At 30.7% G+C, this 25,060-nt stretch overlaps 3 protein-coding genes and 2 pseudogenes across 3 annotated transcripts; 4 read left to right on the top strand and 1 right to left on the bottom strand.

Annotated features, from left to right (window-relative positions):
• The first annotated feature begins 2,326 nt into the window (after positions 1-2,326).
• LOC110414895 (caffeic acid 3-O-methyltransferase-like) lies at positions 2,327-6,514 on the top strand (annotated as a pseudogene).
• Positions 6,515-7,810: 1,296 nt separating this feature from the next.
• Positions 7,811-8,457, top strand: LOC110415834 (blue copper protein 1a pseudogene; annotated as a pseudogene).
• Positions 8,458-12,549: 4,092 nt separating this feature from the next.
• LOC110415821 (blue copper protein 1a-like) lies at positions 12,550-13,541 on the top strand. Its single transcript, XM_021427567.1, has 2 exons — positions 12,550-12,712; positions 13,135-13,541. The coding sequence occupies exons 1-2, from the start codon at positions 12,550-12,552 to the stop codon at positions 13,539-13,541; spliced, it is 570 nt and encodes a 189-aa protein (XP_021283242.1).
• A 7,589-nt stretch (positions 13,542-21,130) lies between these two features.
• Positions 21,131-22,060, bottom strand: LOC110415776 (uncharacterized). Its single transcript, XM_021427490.1, has 2 exons — positions 21,927-22,060; positions 21,131-21,632 (listed from the first exon to the last, which is right to left on the bottom strand). Exons 1-2 carry the CDS (start codon positions 22,036-22,038, stop codon positions 21,247-21,249), a joined length of 498 nt encoding a protein of 165 aa, XP_021283165.1. The 5' UTR covers positions 22,039-22,060; the 3' UTR covers positions 21,131-21,246.
• A 487-nt stretch (positions 22,061-22,547) lies between these two features.
• LOC110415739 (uncharacterized) lies at positions 22,548-23,944 on the top strand. Its single transcript, XM_021427440.2, has 2 exons — positions 22,548-22,833; positions 23,518-23,944. The coding sequence occupies exons 1-2, from the start codon at positions 22,713-22,715 to the stop codon at positions 23,859-23,861; spliced, it is 465 nt and encodes a 154-aa protein (XP_021283115.1). The 5' UTR covers positions 22,548-22,712; the 3' UTR covers positions 23,862-23,944.
• The last annotated feature ends 1,116 nt before the right edge of the window (positions 23,945-25,060 follow it).

A 25,060-nucleotide genomic window follows, 5' to 3' on the forward strand; every position in this document is an offset into this window, starting at 1 on the left:
AATGTTTGGTTCATATTTTGAAAAGAAACATCCATTCAAGTCAAAGGAGGACATTTTGGTCAAACTTGAAATAGCCACTCCTTTTGCACACAAGGAATACAAAAGACTATTTATCGGATAATTTTTCTTTTATTAATTTCAATTTTTTCTTAAAAAAATTATTGGTTGGAATTACTATTTAGAAAATTTCAAAAAAGTTTTTATTCTTTTATTACATTTAATCAAATCTTACATATTTTTAGGTAGAGGAAATTGTGAGAAATAACTTTTCTTATAAACCCAATTCAAAAATATTTTTTTTATAATTTTAACTATTTTTAACTAATTTTTGACAATGATTTTGCTCTTTATGGTGATTACGGATAGCATGATGAATGTGATAACTAGATGCTTTCTGGTGATGTTTTCAAGGGCTCAAGGAGAAAGGACAGTTAAAGCATGTTTGATAGGTTTTATAATGGTTCACGATTTTGTTGTGTATAGAATTGGGATGATTGATAAGTATGTTTGTTAGAGATTTTGAGTTGAAATTATTTAGAGAATATTTTGTGAAAGGAGTATATTTTGTTTTTGCATAAGGGAATTGAGCAAAACCCTCCTGATAGAGATATATTTTGTCTTGCTTTTGAAGATTATGAAGTTTTGTAACCTATCTTTTATAAAATGCACAATTTCAAGGCTTAGTAAAAAAAAATATGTGTTTTATGTTTTGGAGTTTATTGGTTTATTCATAGAACTATAAAACCCCAAAGTTGAGGAGTTAAAATTGATTAGACTGGATTTTAAGTATTGCGAAATTGAATTTTAAGTATTGCATGACTTAATTACTACGTTATTGGTTTTTAGGCATTACGTGATTAGTTATAACCATTGCATGATTAGTTTTTAGGCATTGCTTGATTGATTTTTAAGCAATGTCTAAGTCACACAATACCTTGCTAACTAGTCACGCAATGTCTTACTAACTAGTTAGGTAATGGCTTACTAACAAGTTACACAATGCCTACCAACTATTCATGCAATACTTAAAAATAAGTCATATAATGCTCAAAGTCAGTTACGCAATGTACAAAGTAAGTCACACAATACTTAAAAATTAGTCACGTAATACCCAAAAACTATCAAAATTACTAAATTTTATTTAACAAGATCAACAACTTCAAATGATACACCATATTTTATTTTACAACATAATTAACGAATATGTCTACTTGGCAAAAAATGCTCAAAATGTTCAGAAGTTTTTTTCGTATATCAAAAACTACTCCAAAAAACTTAAAATGCTTCAACGTTTTTCTTTCTGGTAAGAAATACTTCAAAGATGAATAGTTTGACAAGAAAAACTCAAAGAATATGAGTTTATTTGAAGTGCAGATCTAAACATACTTGACTTGTTAATATGTTTCGGGTTAAGACGCGGGACCAAATAAATGGATCGATTTCATTAAAGATAATTTTATCTAAATTTTAATTATCTTGACAAAAAATAGTTAAAATTATGAAGAAATCTATTGTCAGAAACGCCTTATGCATGAGGCCTATTTACAAGAAGAACTCTTTGAAGTATATAAATATTTATGATTAATAAATAATTATTTATTATTAATCAAAATATTACTTATTATTTTATATTAGATGACACCTATATATCACACTAACTTGACAGACGGATTTAAAAATTTTTCTAGGTGATATTATAATTAAAATAATAATAATTAAAAAATATAAATATGTTAAAATTCATAAACTAGAAGTTTTATAAGACTCTAGGCGAAAGCAAGCCAGGGGAGGCAATCGGAGGTGCCCTCCTTCCCCAAATTTGGCTGTTCAAGGGGCGTTAAATGCCCTGTGCAATTGGTGATAATTGGAAAACCATAGAGTGGCCATAAGCCTGAAGTGAGTTGACTGGGGGGAAAGGGAGGCTGAGCAAACATGCAATCTTTTCCTTCTCTGTTTTCCTTTTTCATTTTTATTTTTATTTTTTTAAAGTAATTTATTTATTTATATATATCTTCCATTAATTTATTTGGGGTCCCTGGGTAGGTGTTTACAGTACTTAATGATCATATCCAAGGAAAGAATCAGTCATTATAATGTATCCCAAGCTGGAATTTTTATTAATGATGCATGCTGCATGATTCCTGATGTTCATCATATTTATATATATACATATGTATGTATGTGTCTATAGTATATCTCATTCGAACACCATGTGTCTCGAGTTTGACTTCCCTCCAAGCTATTTTTGTGCTTTGTCATTCCATACTTTCATAGCTAAACCCTTTTACAAACACCTCTACAAATCCAGATTGAAGAAATTAACATCATGAATACTTCACTGCCAAACCAACAACAGTTTACATCAAACGAAAAGGAGGATTTCTTGCAGGCCATTCAATTTGCTATCTCAGCAGTGCTCTTTTTGCCTTGAAAACTGCCATTGATCTTAATTTGTTAGAGATCATAGCAAAAGCTGGTCCAGGTAGTTTGCTTTCTCCTGTTGAGATTGTCTTGAACCTTCCTACTAAGAACCCTGATGCTCTAACTATAATTGATCGTACTCTTCGAGTTCTTACTGCTCACTCTATTTTAGCATGCAATCGTGTCACAGATAAATTAAGATGGACACATGACAAGATTGTGTGGCATAGGTTCAATTGGCAAATACTTCCTTCAAAATGAAGATGGAATTTCTTAAATTCCATTACTAAACGTGGCTCCTGATAAACTTTCAATCGAGTGTTGGTTATGTCAGAAGCCTCAGAAATGGAGGAAAAGAAAGAGACGGTACAAATGGTTAAGAATTTGTTTCTGTATATTCTTATTACAGAATCAAGGTATTACATGGTACTTATATGTACAGGTATACAATTAGTGAAGGAAGAGTAAAGTTAACCACAAACAAACTAACTAATGATTATTTCCTAACTGAATTTTAAAACAAAACAAAACAAAACGCTGCGTATTGAGTTTTGCTCTCTATTTAAATGGTGAGTTTTGGTCTTTCTTCTCCCTTTCTTCTTACAAGTCTAGATACTCACCTTCTTCATGTTATCTGTTTCTTCATTCTTCAAACGCTTATTTGAATCACCATCACAAGGATAATATCAAACAGGTTAGTCCTTTACTCCTTTTCTTACAACTTTTCCTCGAATATTTATAGAAACTATTATATATGATATTTATATTCGTGGTTTCTGTATTCAAGTATTTAATTTAATTGCATATTTCTGATTTAAAAAACAAAGTTTAAATCTCTCTTCCTTTTAAATAATAAAAAAGAAATCATTTATCTCAAATCTTATATCTTGTCAACCTGTCTAGGAACTTCTTCAAGTAAGCAACATTGGAAGGTGGCTTATCATTTGTCAGGGATTTGGGATGGACTTCTTTGAGATGTCTGCGAGAGATAATAAAGTCTTCGACACTGTCAACCAAGCAATGTCCAACCACACTACCATAGTCATGAAAAAGGTACTAGAAATTTACAAGAGTTTAGAGGGCGTTAACCAAGTGGTAGATGTGGGTGGTGGATTGGGAACAACTCTTAAGCTTATCGTTTCCAAGTATCCATAAATTAAGGGTATTAACTTTGATTTGCCTCTTGTTGTTAAAGATGCACCCAATTTCCCAAGTAATCCTAGAAATTCATTCAAATTTATTGATAAATTTCTCTAATGAAGCTAATTTCCTTTTCCTTGTGTTGGCAGAACCATTTTTTTGTTAAACTTTGTCCCCCAAAATTTTTAAATTTTTTTAATCTTTTTATAAATTTTCTTAATGGTCTTCCTAAAATAATTTTTTATTTAATAATTGATACAAACAAAGAATAATTAAATAATTTCATATGTTTGACTCAATTTTAATTTTTTTTAATTTATATTATTATTTATTTCTATTTACTCATATATTATAAATCTCTATATATTTTCTTTCACAAATTTATGCGAACCATTAATCATATTTATTTCTTTCTTTTTTATTATGTCATATGTGGATTGTATCTTCTACTTGTTAAGTTTTTCTTTTTTCTATAATATACTTTTTATTTTCGATGATTTAAATATTTAAAAATAAATAAATTATTATGTAATTCTCAAATATAAGTTACAGTATTACACTATTGGTCAGAATTTCATCAATATATTATTTTTTATTCAAAAAAATCAATGTATTCTAGCATGTTTGTTGCAAACTTTAAATAACAGAGATATATATATATATATATAAATTGATAGAATGAAATAATTGTATCTCTTTCAATACAATTTTATTTATTATATTTATTTTTAATGACTCTCAAAAGAATTTTTTATTTAATAATTAATTTTATTCTTCAAACTGTTTGATAAAATTAGAGTCATTATGGTTAGCATATTGCTAGTTAAGCCAAACAAATAAATTATAAACTACTATGTTAAGCCAATCAAATTTACAAAAAAATAAAAGTGAGTTTATTAATCCAAATCCATTAAAGTTTAATATAAATCTAAGCCTATCATAACATATTATATCTTAAAAGTTCAACCTAATAGCCTATCCTAACATATTATATCTCAATAATTCAATCCAATAACCCAATATATTAATTAGCAATTTAAGAGACAAATAGAAAATAAAAGGAGAGTTAAGACACACAAAGTAAAGAGGTAATTCATTTAAGTTTGAAAAATTGTTTTCTCTTTCATTCTTGTGTGCAAAGAATGAGAGAGACTCCTTTTATAGTTTCATTCAATCATATATATAAATGACACCATCATTACTATTAATGTGTATTTTTTTGCATGTTTTAATATCTTTTGAATTTTATTTAATTTTTTAAATGAGTCATAATTGAATTATATATAAAGTCCTCAATATCTTTTTCTATTTGACTTCCCTTTTGAAAATGCTATAACTCCGCCCTTGCTTGTTGAATTTGTAAATGTTGATATTCTTTTCCTTTATGTTAGGTGTGGAGCACATAGGAGGAGATATGTTCGCCCAAGTTCCTCACAAAGAAGTTATTTTCATGAAGGTTAGCATCAATATTTTCTTTGTTATGAAACCATTAAAATCATTACTACAATTTCTATACAAACTATTCTTCTGTAAAAAAAAATTTTGTTGTACGTGCTTCACGATTGGGGTGATGATCAGTGCTTGAAGTTATCGAAAAATTGTTGTGATGCAATACCAGAGTCTGGCTAAGTGATATTACTGGAATCTATAGTGCCAGAACTGCCCATGACTGACCTCGTGACAACCACAACACTTAACTTTGACTTGAGCTTGGTTCAAATGCTCCCCTGGTGCAAAGGAGAGAACAAAGAAAGAGTTTGAGACGTTGGCAAGAGAAGCTGGATTCCCAACTTTGAAACAGGGGCGGAGCGTCCTTTTGTAATGGTCTTTTTCAAAAATTTTAAAATTTTTTATATATTATATTTTTTAATTATTTTTTAAAATAATATTTTATTAAAAAATAATAAAATGATTTTACAAACTCCATTTAATTCTATTCAAATTCTTAATTTTTTTCTTTATTTTTTAAGTTTCTCCACCCATCTTTCTTTTTTTTTTTTGTCCTTATTGTAAAATTATAAAAAAGTAAAGTTTTTATTTAATTTTTTCTATTTATATTATTATTATTTATTTTTTTAATTATATTCTATTTGCTCATATATTTTAAGTTTCTATAGATTTTCTTTTTTAAATTTTTACGAATCATTAGCCATATGTTTTTTTTGTTATGTAGATTATATCTCTTACTTGTCATGATTTTTTTTCTACTATGTGAATTTTATTTTTAAGAATTTTAATTTTTAAAAAATTAAAAAATTATTGTATATGTAATTTTCACACATAAGTTTTAGTGTTGCATTATTCGTTGTTGTTTAAAATTTCACTAATATATTATTTTTTATTAATCCTAATTATATAAGAAAAAATTATCTTGAGTATATGTTTTTAATATGTTTTACATTTTATATTTAGTTAAAAGGAAATTATCTTGAGTATAAGAAGAAATTATTAATTCTGTATATCGTATTTAACTATTTATATTTTATGCATTATAGTTTAATATTTAATATTATAAACTTAAATATAATAAAGTAAAATTATTAGATGTTGACTACATTAATTTTTTGGTCAATTATATTAAGAAAGACAAGATTTTGAAATAAAATGAATGATAAGTTTCTTATAAATAATTTAGTTGTTTATATTAAAAAGATATTACCATCATCGAACAAACTTTCCTAGAGCACTATTATAAATTTTTTTCTTTTTATTTTTTTTGATTTACATATCATATAAAATTATTATCTATTATAAATCTTTTAATTACTAATTGTTAAGTTCAATATATTAATTTTAAAAATTTTTAACTTTTGTTCTTTTTAATCTTTGACCCCTTAAATAAAAATAGACTAATTCCACCCCTGCTTTGAAACTTGTTGGACGTGCTAATAACTATTGGGTGATGGAACTGTACACAAATGTGAACAACTGGCTGCAAAAATCTCCAGTCTAGTTTGATCGTTATGTTCTAAATAACGTTTTCGAATGTGTCCTTCGTAATTTCCTAAGTACAGTAATAAATGCAGGGACCTTTCTGTCTCTCTCTGGAATAAATGCTACATTAATTTATCCAATCTAAATTGTGATTATGCAAGTATCCACGATTATTTGTAATAAGGAATTACCCATCACAAAAGAAAAGTTCGATAATTTCCTTGATAATAGATATAATCAATTTCTGTCACGTCTCTTACTTGTCTTCATGAAAATTGAAAATGAAAAGCCCTTACGAAATGGTTTTCCTTTATGGTCCCTTTTGAAAAATAGATGAATTTTTCCTTTCCTTCAATGGTGTTAGGTGTGCAACATGTGGAAGGGGATATTTTCAACTAAACCCCATAAGTTTTCGTGAAGGATCGTAATTTAATTCCTTTTAACTCCATAAATTAAGACTAAACCTCAAAGCAAACAACATATTTTAAATTAAAATACCATTAAAAAAAGCTTTGATTGCTTTCAATCTGCTAAGAGATTTCGATAAATTCTTTTGGCACTGGATGTACTTCACAAAGCTGCAACTATAATCAATGCTTGCCAAATTCCATGAACACTATCTTCGAGGGAATTGCCAATTACTTTGACTCTATCAAAGCATCCACAGGTCGTCAACGGCAGACAGGTAACTACAAAACGCATAGAACCAAAATTGCTTGACTCCATTATTCTGTATTTTTTTATCAACTATGATTTTACTCTTAATTACCTTTTGCTTTTACTTCATATCAAATTTCTAAAAAATAAAAAGTAATTAACAAAAGCATTAACAGGCATCCAAAAGTTTGATTCAATAATTAATGTATGATTTTCCTACTTAAAAGAGTAACATTCAAATCCCCTTCTCTCAATTCAACCAAAAAAAATTAACAGGCCAAATGGGTTTTAATAAAGTATAACCTGTCACACTGCTTTGAGATATTATCAATGAAGGTTCATGGCCTTTCAGCTCTTTCTAATAACCTATTGTAATCATCTCCGGAATTCATAGATGATCCAATGAAAATTTACCCTACAAATCTACTTATTGTCCCTTATGCGGCAATACCGTCCTTGAATTAAAGTTTTCCTTTTAAAAACCAAAAAAACCTTCGACTTTTTAACTTTAATCTTGTAGCCTTTCGAAACCAACACTTACCTTAACACTATAAGTACTGGCTTTAAGGCATGCTTCAAGTCAGGCCTTCAATACCAAAAGAACAACCTTAAGGCAAACCAACTAAATCTCCTTATACTCTTTTCAATATAAATTCTCATGGCTGTTCATCGTTCCTTTGTTATTTTTGCACTTGTTGCTGCCATTGCTCCAGCAATCACATTTGCTGAGGAGTTCATAGTTGGTGGTGATGAAGGATGGAAGCTAGGAGTCGACTACCAACAGTGGGCTAAAGACAAGCAATTCGTAATCGGAGACACTCTAGGTAACAGTACTAATTCAATCTCCCCCTACTGTTTTTCTTATTGCTAGCAAGGAATGGACATATATATATATATATATATATATATATATATAGCTTGACTGCCAAAAGCGTGAGAGAGAGACTGAATGAGAAGTTGGTTTTCTTGTTTGCAGTTTTCAAATACAAGGTCGGAGCTCACAATGTATACAAAGTGAATGGAACTGACTTTCAGAACTGCACTGTTCCAACGAACAATAGCTTAGGCTCTTTCACTGGAAATGACTCAATTAAGTTGTCAGCCGCAGGAAATAAATGGTACATTTGTGGAATAACCGGCCACTGCGACAAAGGAATGAAGTTAAAGATAACTGTGCTGTCCTCTGTCTCTGCCCCTGCTCCTGCTCCAAGCTCTGCTGCAACTTTATGTTCCAAGGACGCCATCTTCCAGGTCCTTTTAGGGATAATATTCGCCATTGTCGCCACGCTCATGGTTAAATACTGAAATTATTTTGGAGATTAAGCATATTAATGTTGTGTAAGGGAGGGACTGGAATTGTAATTTATGGCTATTGTTTCCTTATTTTCTCCTAAAATAAATGCTTAGCAGTTTGAAGCATGGAGGAGTTTTTTTTACAACTGTATGTTCAATTAAAGTCATTTTTAATTTAATTTGTACCAATGTTTTGACATCTTATCAATAAATTTAAGATATTTGCATCAATTTATAAGAAATGGATATCACTCGATTAGTCTTGGTGCTATAGGAAGGTCCCTCCGGCTTTTGAGCTGTCTTGGGCTTCGTGGTGGCTTGCATGTTCGTGGTTTTGCTTTATGAAATTGGGGGGCTTTGTGCTGAGGGTGGTGAGGCGCAGGAGGGAGGTGGGCTGTGTGTGCGGAAAGGTGTTGTCCGCGTGATCTTTTTTGGGGGTTGGGGGGATATCTCTGTTTTTGTCTCCTGGAGCTTGGCGGTTGGGTGATGGTCATTCCCTTCTGTCATGGAGGGTGGCATGTGAAGGGAGATGCCCTCTTGTGTTTGAGATTCGGCTTCTGGCATTGGAACGCCCCACTTGACTCTTTTGGGCTCTTGAAGGTTGGGGGTTAAGTCTTTCTCCTTCACCTTGGTCTGCCTACAAGGTTAGAGATGGGAGGTTCTGTTGATCGCGTGTTTGCTGCTGGTCATCTTGTTCGCTTCTTTCGCTCTTCCTCGGGTTCCTCTCCTGTCTTTCAGTCTTTCGAGGAGCCGTGCTTGGGGGGATTGTAGTCGTCGATTTTGATCTAGCTTCGGATTGGAATCTTCAGTTTTCTCTTCGGCTCAACCTCCAATTTTGCCTAAGAGCTAGCTTTGGTTTTCTTTTGTATAATGGCTTTGGATTTTGGGATTGAGGTGTTCTGTTGGGTAATTTGACTTTAGTAATTAGCCAGAGATTGTGAACGGCTTGTCAGCTTAATGCCAATAAATACACCTTTCAAGAAAAAAAATAATTTGACATTTTTCTTTTGGAAGCAGATGAAATATTTTCATTAATAGAAAAATTTACAAAAAAGATTATCTTATAAAATGATAGTGATGCAAGATTATATAAGAAGAGATATAAAATCAGTCGGCTAAATGTTCAAATTGAAACTAAACGTTTAAATAATTTTTTTAATTAAAGGTTAAATGTTTCAATTGTAATAATTAAAAATCAAATATTTTTTATTTTTTATAATTAAAAATTAAATTGACAGATTAATAAAACGTATAAGATACGCTACAATAAATTTTATGAATTGATGATATAACAGCTTTGAAAAATATATTATTATAGGTCATATTTTAAAATTTTAATTATTATATGTCAATTTTTTAAAAAAGGTAGGGATTGGGAATTCATGGGTAGAAAAACAAAGCATTCCTTAAGCTTCAATATATTTTTCTTGAAACTTCCAAGTACACATAGGTGATTTTCCCAAATAAATCTTCTTGGGCTTTCCTAGCATGTAATACAAAACACAGCTTCTTTAACTTTTTTTTCTTTTAGTATTCGAAGTTGTAGAATTATTTGCTACACTTTCAACTAACAGCTTTAAATCACAATTTATGCTTGACATTCAAGCATCAAATCCCTTAAACAGTTCAAACATTCTAAATTTCCAGCTATCATTAAGCTTAACGTTACCATTTTTCTACCTTAACAGCTCCAAAATCTCAATTTAAAGTTCCAAATACGAAGATTAAGATCAATAGCCAATATTTTTTTAATGCAAAAGCAAACTTATACTAAAGTTCACATTGTAAAAATTGAAAAACAGGTATCCGAAATCAGGGCTTTGATGGCAAAGAGAAAAAACGAATGACTTGGAAGGCAAAACTTGGTGGTCATAAGAATAGGCTGATGCATTTTTGGCACCATACATTTCATGGACCTGTCATTCAGAGCATGAGCATGAGCATGCAGCAACCAACTTCAAAATCTGGAGAAAGTGGGCCTCAAGAAGAAACAGTCTTTGTTCCAATTGCTTTTTAATGGTTTCTCCAGTTTATTACACGTCACCCTTGGTTCATGCAATCACTTGGTTCATGTGGAGGGCACACTCGCCTAGAACACAATTTTTTTTCTTTCTTTCATGCCATTCTTGTTTCTCGTTTTATTACACCTGACGTTAAAAATACAAGTATTACATATTATAATATATATATAATTATTATATATTATATTAAAAAATATAATTATTATACGTTATGTTGAAAAATTTAATTATTAGATATCTTAATAAAGAGTTGTTATATGTCATAATATAATTTGAACCGTTTTAACTTAATAAAAAAGAGTTTCTGACAAAAAGATTTGATAATTCACGTCATGTGCGTGTCTTCCATGCGTAAAACACCTCTCATTTTAATTTTTAATTGTAAAAAATTAAAAACGTTTGACCTTTAATTATTATAATTGAAACTTTTGATTCTTAATTGAAAAAATACTTAAACGTTTTACCTCAATTTGAACATTTAACCAAACCAGTCCAAACCAATTCAATTGCTATGTATTAATAGTTTGACATTGATTTTACATATTGCAGTCAAAATTTTAACTTTTTTTAAAAAAAAAATTGATACTAATGCTTGTAGAATCTTGAATCATAATAAACAGTTTTAGAAGACACTTAGTCAAAACTGAAGACTCACTCTGCATTTGTGGCAGTTTGGTCAAGGGGTCTTAGGCGTCAGATTTAGGCTCTGGTCCGAAAGGCGTGGGTTCAAATGCCACAGTAGTCAGTTTTTGTTTGTTTTTTTAATTACAAATGATAATTGAATTAATTTTTAATTGAATTGAAATTTAATGTTTTTTATTTAACTACAAATGGGAATTTATTTTTATTAAATTGATTTTTTTATTATTTGTTTTTTATTTAATTAAAAATGCGAATTGAATTAATTTCTAATTACAAGTGAGAATTGAATTGATTTCAAATTGAATTGAATTTTTTTTAAAAAAATTAATTAATTATTTATTTTTTTTATTTATTTAATCACAGATGGGAATTGAATTAATTTCTAATTGAATTGAAATTTAATTTTTTTATTTATCATTGGGGATTGAATTTCTAATTGAATTGAAATTTAATTTTTTTATTTATCATTTTTTTAATTTTGTAATTAAGAGAATGGGAATTGAATTTCTAATTGAATTAAAATTTAATTTTTTATTTATCATTAAATGAAAATAAAGAAAAAAAATTAACTAATCTATGGAAACAAACTTAGCTCAGGAACTTGCTAAAATTTCTCACTCAATCTAATTTGATCCAAAACCTAAATTGACCTTGAACTTTAACACATGATTTAAAATCCAAAATCAGTTTAAATCTTTGAAACGGTACATCAACTAATCACTTTTCTTATCAGTTTTAATTTTCATATTCAATTGTTTTAATCTAAAATTTTAGTTTAAAATTTCACGAATTTTACTTAAAAAAGCTTCATATAAGTATTTTTGTATTAAAATAATACTATTAGATTACACTTAGGGGATCCTAGGTCTCTTTTTGTGGGAAAGCAAAGAAGCTGAGGTGAAGGAATTTTCCTTTTTGACCAGACAAAAAGTTTTGTTTCCAATAGCCTGCTTTAATTAGACGGCAATCAACAGTGAAAATCTCTTCAAAACCATATTTAAAAAGGTCTAAAAGGGAAACAACAATACTAGTATAATCAAGTACTGCAGGCACCTTCTAGGTTGTGACATGTGTCAATGATAATTAATTTTCTTTTAGAAATCAGGTAGGCCTGCGTTTTGGACTTTTCCATTCAAGATTATTCCTCATTTTTAAGTTTCTTAAGGAAACAAACAAATATTATCATATTCTCGATTTGTTCGATAGCGTCCTATAACTTATAAGAAAACATCACTTGGCAGTCCTACGCATAACCCAAAGTTATAATGCTGGCACCTTGCCGGTTCCTTACAATTTTCATGAAATTTTACAAGCTAGTGAACCAAACTATAAATACGTCCTTAATTGCAACTAATTAGCCAAACTAGATTCAGTCAAGAATCAGACATAGCCTGAGCTTAGCATTAAGATTTGAGAAGATCTCTTGTTAAGCTTCAAATTAATGGCTTCAAACAAGTTTATCTTGCTCACCATTGTTGCCATATTTCTTCCCGCAATCACCATGGCAACAGATTACATCGTCGGAGATGACAACGGCTGGACGATCAATTTCGATTATCAAGCTTGGGCAAAGGATAAAGTATTTTGGGTTGGCGATAAATTAGGTATATATATCAAGTTAATTTTCATAGATCCTAGTTTGAACTTTGAAGAGGAAGTAATTATTGACATTAAAATATGTTTCCCCATTTGCTTACACAGATATATTAATAGTGCATTCATTTCTTATAGAAATGTCCACTAAAAAAGTCCTCTAATCTAAAAGTTTAAACTGTTAAAAATTGTAATCAATTTTAATCTTTACCTTTATATATATATATATATATATAAATTATATTTCTTATAGATTATATGAGTATACTAAACTTACATAATTAGATTCGTTTTTATTAGTTTAAAATTTTGAATTAATTTTTAATTCAGATGTAGAATCGTAAATAAGAAGACGACTTTAAAAGATTCATTTACTTTTCTTTCATAGATTGAAGCCAATTGTCATGATTTTTTTCCCATCTCAATTTTGCAGTATTCCAATACCCTCAAGGATATCACAATGTGTTCAAAGTAAATGGTACCGCTTTCAAGAACTGTGACATTCCACCGGCTGACGAAGCTCTCACCTCCGGGAATGATACAATAGTCCTTAAGACTCCAGGAAGAAAGTGGTATATCTGTGGCGTTAGTGACCATTGTGCCGCCTATAACCAGAAGCTTGCCATCACTGTCCAATATTCATATGGCTCTCCACCCGCGCCTGCTCCATCTTCCCCATGGGCACCAACTCCTGGATCTTGGCCACCAGCTACACCTCCAGTGCCAGCCACACCAACTCAGCATTGGGCACCAGCTCCTCAACCTTGGTCACCGACTCCATCTCCACCTGCCCCTACTGCACCTTGGCCACCGGCTCCATCTCCCTATCCATGGATTTGAACAGCACGCTTTGAAAGCTATTGAAGCAATTTAATCCAATAATTTTGAGCGTGGCATTAGCATTTACTCGTCATTTCCTAAAGATAATACTCTTTATTGCTTTTAAGTTTATTTGTACTTCGGAGTCTGATATTGTTCTTTACCATTGATTACAAAATAAATAACACAATGGTGCCTTATTATTTGATTCTACAATTTTGGATTTGGCTTGGCTGCAATTCACTTTGGAATATTTCTTTCTTTCTGCACATCCTTACTAAACTAAGAGAATTAATCGGAAAATGAAAAATTGTCAGATAAGTCATTCTTATTACATCAATTATAAGTCTGAAAATTTTGAAAATTAAAATGTGAGGCATAATTAAAAATTATCATGTCATTATATACTAGTCCAAGTTTATGATTAATGTGATATGACAATTATTATTGAAGAATGAACTTATACATGATCATGTGATAATTTTTAATTACATAATGCATCTTAATTTGTCGAGTTTATGATTAACTTGGTAACAAGGGCCTAATAATTCTATTTTATAAGCAAACCCATCTGTACTGTCACGTAAGTGCGTATGTTGATGCCAAGAAGAAACTGGTTTGATTTTGATGTACAATTTCCACAAAAATCTAGATGAAGATACACAGGAACTGGATCCATCTTCTCTAGGTTTAAATTTTGTGACAGTCTTATGGTGAACAACTCTCTATACAAAGAAGATGGATGTCAGTGGTATAAGCCACTATGTGGTGCATATGGCTAGCACGTAATGATTTAATTTTCAACTCAAAGAAGTGGATGAAAAAGGATATGGTTTTTATGATTAAAATGAAAGCAAAATTTTGGATCAAATGCAATTGAAAAAGAGGAAACCATTGATGAAATTGGGTGGTAGGCAATGCCTTGGATGCACACAAGACAACAATTAACAAAAGAACCAAGAAGAGGAATTTCATGAATACCTCCGAGTCATAATGAATGACAATTTAACATAGATGGTTCCACAAGAGGTAAACTTGATTCCAGAAGTTGTGGGAATGTTCTTCCAGACGATAATAACAATGAAGTCTTGGCAATAAAAAATGATTTACATTTTTATGCTTTCTCCTTTTGGGTGAGGTTAAAATCTTTGGTGATTGAATTTGATTCTTGTGTTGTTATTTCATAGATATTAAAACGGATGACAGTCCATGGCTTATGTGGAAGGTTTTTTTTTAGCTTTAAAGAGGAATATTCAACAGTAGAAAAATATTATTTTGCACATCTTTGGCTAATTCCTTAAAAACTTCTCGGTTTGATTACGGATTAAAACATACCTATATTCATCATTCCGGTTTGGTTGTGCAATTTCGATGTTAGGGTGATTATCAATAAATTTGGGTTTTATCCAAAAACAAGTTAATGATAAGTTTTTTTTTTTTTGAAAAGTAAATTTCATTGGCATTAGAGTTTTATGTCAACTGAACTTATATGATTTGTAAAAGACTTTTGTTAGCATATAATAACTGGCCTGTTCTTCATCATAAACCTTATAATTACAAAATGACTATTGCTGTGGTGAAAGTTAATGATGAGTTAACAAGTCAACAGACATTCTAGAAACTAAACTAAAAATTAATAATTATTTTATACAAAACTTTTTGAAAAGATTATTATTCTATATATCAACATTATAAAAAATTTATATGTATAATATACAAAAAAAATCTTAAACTATTTAATAAAATTCAAAAAAACCCTTACACTTTTATTACATTCAATCAAGCCTTTGTGCTTTTATTTTAAACCGAGTAAACTCTTGTATTTTTTATTTTAAGTTAAGTAAGCTTTTATAACTAATAATTGACTTTGTCAAAATATTACTTGTTATTTTATGTTGCATTAGACTAATGTGGTATGCTAAAATATTATAACTGATTATGATGTGGATTGCTAATATATCATAATTGATAATGATATAACATGATAATATAATCATATAGTATTTTTTACCATTTACGTCAATTTCATATCAATGCTATGTAGATATAAAATGACAAGTGACATTTTCATGAATAACATTTAGTCAATCATTAGTTATAAGAACTTATTTGACTCAAAATAAAAGTACAAGAGATTGATTAAACACAATAAAAGAATAAAAGCTTATTTGAATATTCTTGAATAGTTTAATGACTTATTTGAATATTATGCCAAATTTATATAATTGATACCTACTTATTAATAATTATATTAATTTCTTTAAATAAAAAAAACTTAGCTCATGAAACTACTTACTCAATCTAATTGATCTAAAATCCAAATTGATCATGAATTTTTTTAAAAAAAAATTAAAGTGATTTCATTCCTCTAGATAATTGCACAAAAAAACTACCCTTGTATGATAGAGTCGCGGACAGCACCAAACGGGGCTATAACTCCCTTTGAGAGGTTGTTCTGCGTGAAAAATCATAATTAAAAAAATCCAAAAAGGAAAGAATACTAGTATAATCAAGTACTGCAGGCATGTTCTAGGTTTTGACATGTGTCTTTAATTTTTATTTTTCATATTCGAAAATCATGTAGGCTTGCATTTTGGACTTCTCCATTCAAGATTATTACTCTTTAAGTATCTTCAGGAAACATACAAATATTATCATATTCTCAATTTGTTCAGAAACGTCCTCCAACTTATAAGGAAACATTATTTGGCAGTCCTATGTACAACCCAAAGTTACACTGCTGACACTTGCCGATTCCTTACAATGCTCATGAAATTTTCCTAGCTAGAGCATCAAACTATAAATAGGCCCTTGATAGCAGCAAATTAGCCAAACCAGATTCATTCAAGAATCAGACATAACCCAAGCTTAGCATAAATATTTGAAGAAAATCCCTTGTTAAGCTTCACATGGCTCCAAACATGTTTCTCATGCTCACCATTGTTGCCATGTTTCTTCCCACAATAGCCATGGCAACAGATTATATCATCGGAGATGACGGGATGAACAATTAATTTCGATTATCAAGCATGGGCAAAGGACAAGTATTTCAAGTTGTTGATAAATCAGGTATATTCTAGTTATTTTTCATATATTCTAGTTTGAACTTTGAAGACGAAGCAAACTATTGACATCAAAAAGTTTCTTCATTTCCTTGTACATATTAGTATCGCATTCATTTCTTACAGAAATGTCCACTAATTTTTTGTTTTTTACAAAAAAACTCTTTAATATAAAAGATTGAACTATTAAAAACTACAATCAAATTTAATCTTTAACTTTATATACATATATATAATATAATATGCCTATAAATCATTTGAGTATGCTAAATTTACCTAATTAAATTCGTTTTTATTATCTTAATCTTTTGAGGTTTTTTTTTATCTCAGATGTAAAATCGCAATTAGCAGCCAAAAGAGCTACTTTAAAAGTTCATTTACTTCTCTTTCTTTTCTGCTTTGCGTTTTCATTTATAGATTAAGTCAAATCCCATGATTATTTTCCGACGTCAATTTTTCAGTGTTCCAATACCCTCAAGGATATCACAATGTGTTCGAAGTAAATGGTACCGCCTTCAAGAATTGTGACATTCCACCGGAAAACGAAGCCCTCACCTCGGGAATGACACAATAGTCCTTATGACCCCAGGAAGAAAGTGGCTTATCTGTGGTGTCAGCAGCCATTGTGCTGCCCATGGCCAAAAGCTTGTCATCACTGACCAATATTCATATGGCTGGGCACCCGCCCCGGCTCCATCTTCCCCTTGGGCACCAACTCCTGAACCTTGGGCACCAATTTCACCTTCAGAGCCAGCCACACTAACTGAACCTCGGGCACCAGCTCCATCTTCACCTTCAACACCAGCACCTACGGCACCTTGGCCACCGGCTCCATCTCCCTATCCATGGATTTGATCCCCATAATCTGGGAGATATGGAAGCAATTTATTCCAATAATTTTCAGCGCGGCAACATTTACTCGTTATTTCCTGAAAATAATACTCTTTATTGTTTTTAAGTTTATGTGTACTTCTGAGTCTGATATTATTCTTAACCATTGATCACAAAATAATAATACAAGCGTGCCGTGTTATTCGATTTTACAATTTTAGACTTGGCTTAGCTGCAATTCACTTTTTAAGTATTTATTTCTTTCTAAAAATGCATCATTACTAGTAAAGCCGCAATTAACAGTTGTCAAGTCAGCATATATGGGGACATACTCTCATTAATGTGATATGAAAATTATTATTAAAGGATGAAACTATACATACACGAAGAGAAAATCTTGTATAATATAGAATTATATAAATTATAAAAAAACTTAAAATATGTATTGAGAAATTTAAAATTAATAATATCATAATATAGTTTTAATAAGATATTATAGTCTAACTAGATTATAATATTATATAATATCTCTAACTAAATAGTTTATATAATCATCTTAACAATTTCAATAATACAACGATCTATACGAATGTTACAATAGATTTTTAATTTTAACCTTACCTACAAATTACATGTCCACTCCTACACTAAGAAAGAGAGCATAAGAAAAATAGGAAAAGGAAAGACTCTTGCATGCGTGGGTTAGGATTCTAATTATCCCTAATAGTTAATTATTGGTTAAATACTTCAGCACAAAATTACATACTAAACCTTTGTTTTGTAGCTGATAAGTTAATGATGACTCAACCATAATTTTTTTTTTTTCAAAGTTGGGAAGATTAGTCCTTTTTTTTATTGGGAACTCATCGTTGAAGTAGAATCACCTTTATCTGTAGGAGTGGTAGAATTTTTTTGTAATTGTACTGTTATCTTCCTCCATGTCTTAATTTGATAAGTTATTACAAGTCTTTTATTTTTAAAATTTAAGACTTGTTATGTCACGCAGTTTGTGTTGAGTTAATAAATTCGTTTTTTTTTTAAATATGAGTCAACCAAAGGCATTTAAAATTTTAAATTTTATTTTTATTTTATACATCAACATTAGAGTTTTCAAATTCCACATAATAATTATATCAATTTTTCAAAGTATAGAAACAAATAATTAATCTAGTGAAACAAACTTTAACCTGTGCACCTACTAAAAGTTCTTGCTCAATCTAATTGATCTAAAATCCAAATCCATCATGAAGTTGTATGGCATCACACATACATCACAATCTACTAAAAGAAGTCAACACATTGCAATCCACAACCCAATTTGATCTGACTCGGTAATTTAAAATCCAAATTGAGCTTCAATCTTTGTAATGTTAGATCACCTAATCATGTATCTTCTCGGACTTGAAATCATAGTTAGGCAAAGAAATGGCATTGACCAATTATTGAAAAAAAAAATTCTTTCTTATCAACTTATCAGTTATTATTTCCATATTCAACTGTTCTAATTTAACATTTTTAATAAAGAATTTCACGAATTTAACTTAAAAAAGCTTCATTTAAGTTATTTTTTGCATTAAAATAATACTATGAGATATACTTATCTCTTTTTTGAGAAAACAATGAAGTCGGGTGAAGGAATTTTCCATTTGGACCAGACAAAAAGTTTTCTTCCTAAAGTCTGCTTCAATCTAGACAACAATCAATGTTGAAAATCTCTAAAAATACCATATATAAAAATGGATCCAAAAAGAAAAAAAAATACTAGTATAATCAGGTACAGCAGGCATGTTCTATGTTGTGACATGTGTCTTTAACTTTTCTTCTTCTTTTTTGATAATCATGTAGGCCTGCGCTTTGGACTTTTCCTTTCAAGATTATTACTCTTTAACCTTAAGGAAACAAACAAATTAATAGCATCATATTCTCAATTAGTTCATAAGGATCCTCTAACTTGTATGAAAACATTATTTGGCAGTCCCAAAGTTATAATGCTGATCCTTGCCGGTTCCTTACATTGTTCATGAAATTTTCCTAGCTAGAGAATCAAACTATAAATAGGCCCTTGATTGCAGCTAATTAGCCAAACCAAATTCAATCAAGAATCACAAATAACCCGAGCTTAGCATTAAGATTTGAGAAAATCTCTTGTGAAGCTTCAAATGGCTTCAAACATGTTCCTCATGCTCACCATTGTTGCCATGTTTCTTCCCACAATCGCCATGGCAACAGATTATATTGTCGGAGATGACAGCGGATGGACAATCAATTTCGATTATCAAGCTTGGGCAAAGGATAAAGTATTTCAAGTTGGTGATAAATTAGGTATATGCATCAAGTTAATTTTCATATATCTTAGTTTGAACTTTGAAGAGAAAAGTTTCTTCATTTCCTTATACATATATATTAGTGTTGCATTTATTTTTTACAGAAATATCAACTAAATAAAAAAAAACCCCTTTAATATAAAAGTTTAAATTGTTAAAAATTATAATCAATTTTAATCTTTAACTTTATATATATATATATATATATCAATTATATGGCTTATTGATTTTATGATTATGTTAAAATAGATTTATTTCTATTAATTTAATCTTTTGTGTTATTTCTTAATTCAAATGTAAATTGCAAACAAGAAGACTACTTTAAAAGTTCATTTACTTCCCTTTCTTTTCTTCGTTGGGTTTTCAGTTATAGATTAACCCAAATCCCATGATTCTTTTCCCACCTCAATTTTGCAGTGTTCCAATACCCTCAAGGATATCACAATGTATTCAAAGTAAATGGTACTGCCTTCAAGAATTGTGACATTCCGCCGGAAAACGAAGCCCTCACCTCCGGAAATGACACGATAGTACTTACGACCCCAGGAAGAAAGTGGTATATCTGTGGTGTTAGCAACCATTGTGCTGCCTATGGCCAAAAGCTTACCATCACTGTCCAATATCCATATGGCTGGGCACCCGCCCCAGCTCCATCTTCCCCTACAGCACCAACACCTGAACCTTGGGCACCAACTACACCTTCAGTGCCCGCCACAACAACTGAAACTTGGGCACCAACTCCTCAACCTTGGGCACCAGCTCCTCAACCTTGGACACCGGTTCCATCTTCACCTTCAACACCAGCTCCTAGCACACCTTGGCCACCGGCTCCATCTCCCTATCCATGGACTTGATCCGCATATATACTTTGGGAGCTATGGATGCAACTTATTCCAACAAATACTAGTTATTTCTGAGTTCTAATATTATTGTTTACCACTGAATGCAAATTAATAATACAAGGGCGCCTTGTTATTTGATTCTACAATTTTGGACTTGTATTAGTTGCAATTCACTTTTGAGAATTTATTTCTTTATGGAAATGCCTTATTACTGTAACTAAGAAATTAAACAAAAAATGAAAAATTATCAAATAGGTCATTCTTATCGCATCAATTCTAAGTCTGAAAAATTAAGATAAAACACATTATTAAAATTGATCGAGGATGAACCTATACGTACTCATGTGTCACATGCTAATTTATTGAGCTTATAACAAATATGGTAGAAAGGGCCTAATAATTAAATTTTATGAGAAAACTCATAAAAACTACTGCATAAGTACATATGTTGATGCCAAAAAAAAAACTGGTTTGATTTTGATGTAAAATTTCCACAGAAAAGCTAAATGAAAATAGAACAGAAATTAATAAAGCTAAAATAAGGCCATAAATAAAGTAATAAAAAAATGAATAATGTAGATTTCCATTAGTTTTGACTCTCATCGACATCAACATTAACAATTTTAAAAGAGGAAACAAGCTGGTGGGATTTTAGTTCTTAACACTATTAACATTCAGTATAATATTTGTATGCAAATAGACCACTAGCCAGCACCATAAAACTAAATGCTGCAACTTGTTTCTTTGAACAGAAATATTCAACCGCAGCAAAGAAATTCTTTTGCATGTCTTCGGCTGATTCCTGCAAAGCTTTTCTTATTTCTAATTTCGGCTTTAAAATTTCGAGCTTATTTGAAGCAGCTTTCTTAGGTAGCTCTAGAATGAGACTACCACAAGATAATTCTGCACGCAAATTTCCCAGTTCATAATCATTTGGAATTTCAAATTTCTTGCAAAGACGTATTGGAGATTCTGCGGTCACTGATATAATAAAATGTTCCCCCTCACCAACTGGATGTTTAAGTGTAACTTTCACATCTTCCTTTCTGAAATCTATAAGTTATAATAGAAATAAGAAATTTCATCAAACACAATTATAGATAACGTTGTTCAAACAAAGAAAAACTTGAGAAACATATAACATAAACTAAGGTTTATGGCCTACATATGTATAAAAGGAAAACAGGAAATAGAGAGAAGAGAAGAAGAGAAATCCAGCGATAGATTGTGAATTAATTAAATTTAATGTTTGGTAAAGTCTAAGTTAATTAGAGCTGAAACCAAACTCAGAGTTTCAAGTGTCCGATCATTGAAAAACCTACTTAGAAAGAAAAAAAAATACAATACCATCGAGAGTAATTTCAATTCTGTCCAACTCTTTTCCTCTAGTCCACTGACAATAGGGCTCAATATATTCTACCCTCGGCATGGGTGTTTCCTGTTGTTTATCGCTTTGCATTTTGAAAGAAGGCAGTGCTAGTTTATGGAATTTTCGTGCAAGTAATGAGGGATTTCCTATGTTTTTATACTCATTAACTCTTTCGTTCCTTGTTGATTACAAGTCGTGTAAATTGTTTCGTGGGGGTTTTCTCTTAGAAGAGAATCATTCCTTTCTCTGCGTGTGTGTGTGTGTGTGTGGTGGTTTTAGGAATTCACAGAGGTTGCTTTAAGAGGCCAACTTCAGTTATTCCTCCACGTGAGTTCACAAAGCTTAGAGGAACATGACGTAATTATATTAATTTATTTAATTATACTCTAATGAATATTTAACAATTCTTATTCTCTTGCAAAATTTACTCCATTAATGGATATATTAACTAATTCAGTAAAAATTATTCTTGAAATACTTTGCTGCTTGATGCAATTTCAAGCAATCACTGTGGAGAAAAGAATATGCTATTCAAGAGAAAGCCTATAACTATACGTTTTAGACCGCTCCTTTTCTTTTCTTCTAATGAAAACAAAAAAGCAAAAAAAAAAAAAACACTTGTCTTTGCGAATGTGTCAAAAGTCCATAAAAGGAGAAGCAAGAGAGAACTTCCATGCACCCAGAGTCTCTTGATTAATTTAGCTTCTCTTTACATTTCGAGATCAGAAAAGGAAAAACAAAAGAAGGCTCAAATTCCTTTGGAAATGAAGAACGAAGGAAGCGTGGAGCCTTCCTACGCTGAATTTGAACCCTATTGCACGTGGAAAAAGGAACGGAAAATTTGCATTTCTAAAGCAACTGACATTCTCGAAATCAAGCTCAGTGGTATAATTATTACTGTTTTTTGTTCTTTAGCCATTTTTAGCTTCTCCTTGCTTGTTGAACCGTTTCTTAAGCACGTTATATTGTAAGGTTGAATTTTTTGCTAATACTTGGTTTGATTGATACTTTTATAACTTGGATTTCATTATTTCTTTATTTTTTAAAATTTTTAATTATTTTTTAAAAATAATAATAAAAGTATCAATCAAAAATAGTCCAAACCTATCTCCAAATGGACACCTTAATATTTATTAAAATGAGGTATATTGTGAGAACAATGTTGATATATAAATAGCCACATTTTTTTTAAAGCTATAAAAAGCCACATTTTTCTTGGGATTCTGGGTTTTTTGGGTTAGTGAGATGTGCTTGATGATTCCTTGAGTTCGTCTTTGTCCGTACAGCACAGATCCTTGGGTGAGGGTAGAGAGTTACCTTCTTTTTCATGCAGCTCAATGTAGGAAAGGAAATTGCAAATGAACTTGTCATGCAGTTTTCTGTTTGAAATTGTATAATCTCCCTTTTTGCATAAGCCACAGGTTTTGTGCCAAGGAAAGTCTTCAGCAAACAGTTAAAGATTTTTGATGGCATAGTGACTTAGTGTTAATAAGATAACCTTCCAAAAAAAAAAAGGAAAACCATGTAAGTTTAAGGCATTGCATGAAATCTTGGACTGTGATTTTTCAGGGTTCAAGAAGGAAGAAGTGAAAGTTGAACTCGAAAAGGATGTCTTGCATATCAGTGGAGAACGTCCAGTTGGGAGGAGTCCACAGCGCTTCCTCAAAAAAATTGATGTTTCAAAGTACGACACTGAAGATCTTGGAGCAGAGTTTGAAGGTGGAATTCTTCGTATAAGGCTACCTATGAAATGTTCTGCCATCAGGTTCCGCGTGGGAGGTGATAATGAGACACTTGGAATTTTGCTTTCATGGCCCCAAATTAAGACAACTATCTCTGCGGTCGCAGCTGCTCTGCTGCTGCTGCTTCTTGCATTTTATATGTATAAATATAGTGAGTGCACCAATTTCTAAATTGGTTTCAATGAAAAATTGTACATTTATGCATGCACTACTCAAAATAAATCAAAAGAGATGTTAACAATCAAAGTTTCAAATGCGAACTTGTGATCATTTTCTTTAACATAATGAAAATTATAATGTGGTAAGCTAGCTATTAATGTGGTGCAGAGAGACAGATGGAGGTCAGTTGATTATGCTTGTTTTAAAGCTGAGAGACCTCCCTAATTAAAGGTTAAGGTCCAAGCCAAAAATAAAAAAATGAGAGGAAATATGTTAAAAGAGGATGATTGTTTTCTCTCTTGACCCACAAAAATCAATATTTTTTTTTTCGAAATCAGAAGATTAATTAGGACTTAGGACAGGGAAAATGAAAAGAAGTGGGTTAAATATTATTAAAGTTGTGATAATAATTCCACATTGTTTATCTTTGAGATATTATGGACACTTAAATATTGTAAGGTTCTCTGTATTAATCAGAATAAGTATAAGTTTTTTTCTAATTAATGATTGATTTTAAGTTACAAAAATTTTACTTGCCTTAAATTTAATACGTTGTAATGTTCCCACTTGATTCAAATATTTTTGTTTAATTGCTATTATAGCTCAGAATATTTAAAAAGTTCCTTGCCTTAGCCCTGTCTAAGATGAGAAAAAAAAATCCTCTACTTGGATATGAGGATAACATATTTTACACTATAAGCATCAGTTCAAAATATGAGGATAACTCTGCCCAGAGGCGGAGGGAGGGGGGTGCTTCCAAAATTTTATAATTTTTTTTTTGTTTTTGCTTTAAATATTTATAATTTTACCCTTATTTTTTAACAAATTATATAATTTTACTCTCTCAAATATTAAATTTTTTATTTTTGTCTCTTCAAACTTAAAATTCTAACTCCGTCACTAATCCTGTCCAAGATGAGAAAAAAAAAATCCTCTGCTTGAATATGAGGATAACGTATTTTATACTACAAGTATCAAGTCAACACTTGACAAAAATTTATATATGAGAAAGAAAAAAAGCTAAAAGAGAGGGCAGACGATTTTTCGAGTTTCCTCTTCTTCATCATATTATATGCTTTGTTGCCTTCGTTTGTCTTTCCAAGTTGGAAAATCACCTTTTTTCATTCTAGCCTGGGGGATCGAAACACAATTTCCATGCAATCATCACAAAGATAATCCTTGTTTAATCTTCACCAATCTTTATTTTTTAA

The sequence above is a fragment of the Theobroma umbraticum genome, unplaced genomic scaffold, assembly GCF_002168275.2.
Source record: "Theobroma umbraticum cultivar Fairchild unplaced genomic scaffold, ASM216827v3 scaffold_147.0, whole genome shotgun sequence".
NCBI classification, from domain to species: domain Eukaryota; kingdom Viridiplantae; phylum Streptophyta; class Magnoliopsida; order Malvales; family Malvaceae; genus Theobroma; species Theobroma umbraticum.

Coding starts and splice junctions, on each gene's coding strand:
- LOC110415821 (XM_021427567.1), top strand. CDS start 12,550: ATGGCTTCAAACAAGTTTATCTTGCTCACCATTGTTGCCATATTTCTT. Junction 12,713..13,134: donor TTGGGTTGGCGATAAATTAG/GTATATATATCA, acceptor TCAATTTTGCAG/TATTCCAATACCCTCAAGGA.
- LOC110415776 (XM_021427490.1), bottom strand. CDS start 22,038: ATGCAAAGCGATAAACAACAGGAAACACCCATGCCGAGGGTAGAATAT. Junction 21,633..21,926: donor AATTGAAATTACTCTCGATG/GTATTGTATTTT, acceptor TATAACTTATAG/ATTTCAGAAAGGAAGATGTG.
- LOC110415739 (XM_021427440.2), top strand. CDS start 22,713: ATGAAGAACGAAGGAAGCGTGGAGCCTTCCTACGCTGAATTTGAACCC. Junction 22,834..23,517: donor TCTCGAAATCAAGCTCAGTG/GTATAATTATTA, acceptor GTGATTTTTCAG/GGTTCAAGAAGGAAGAAGTG.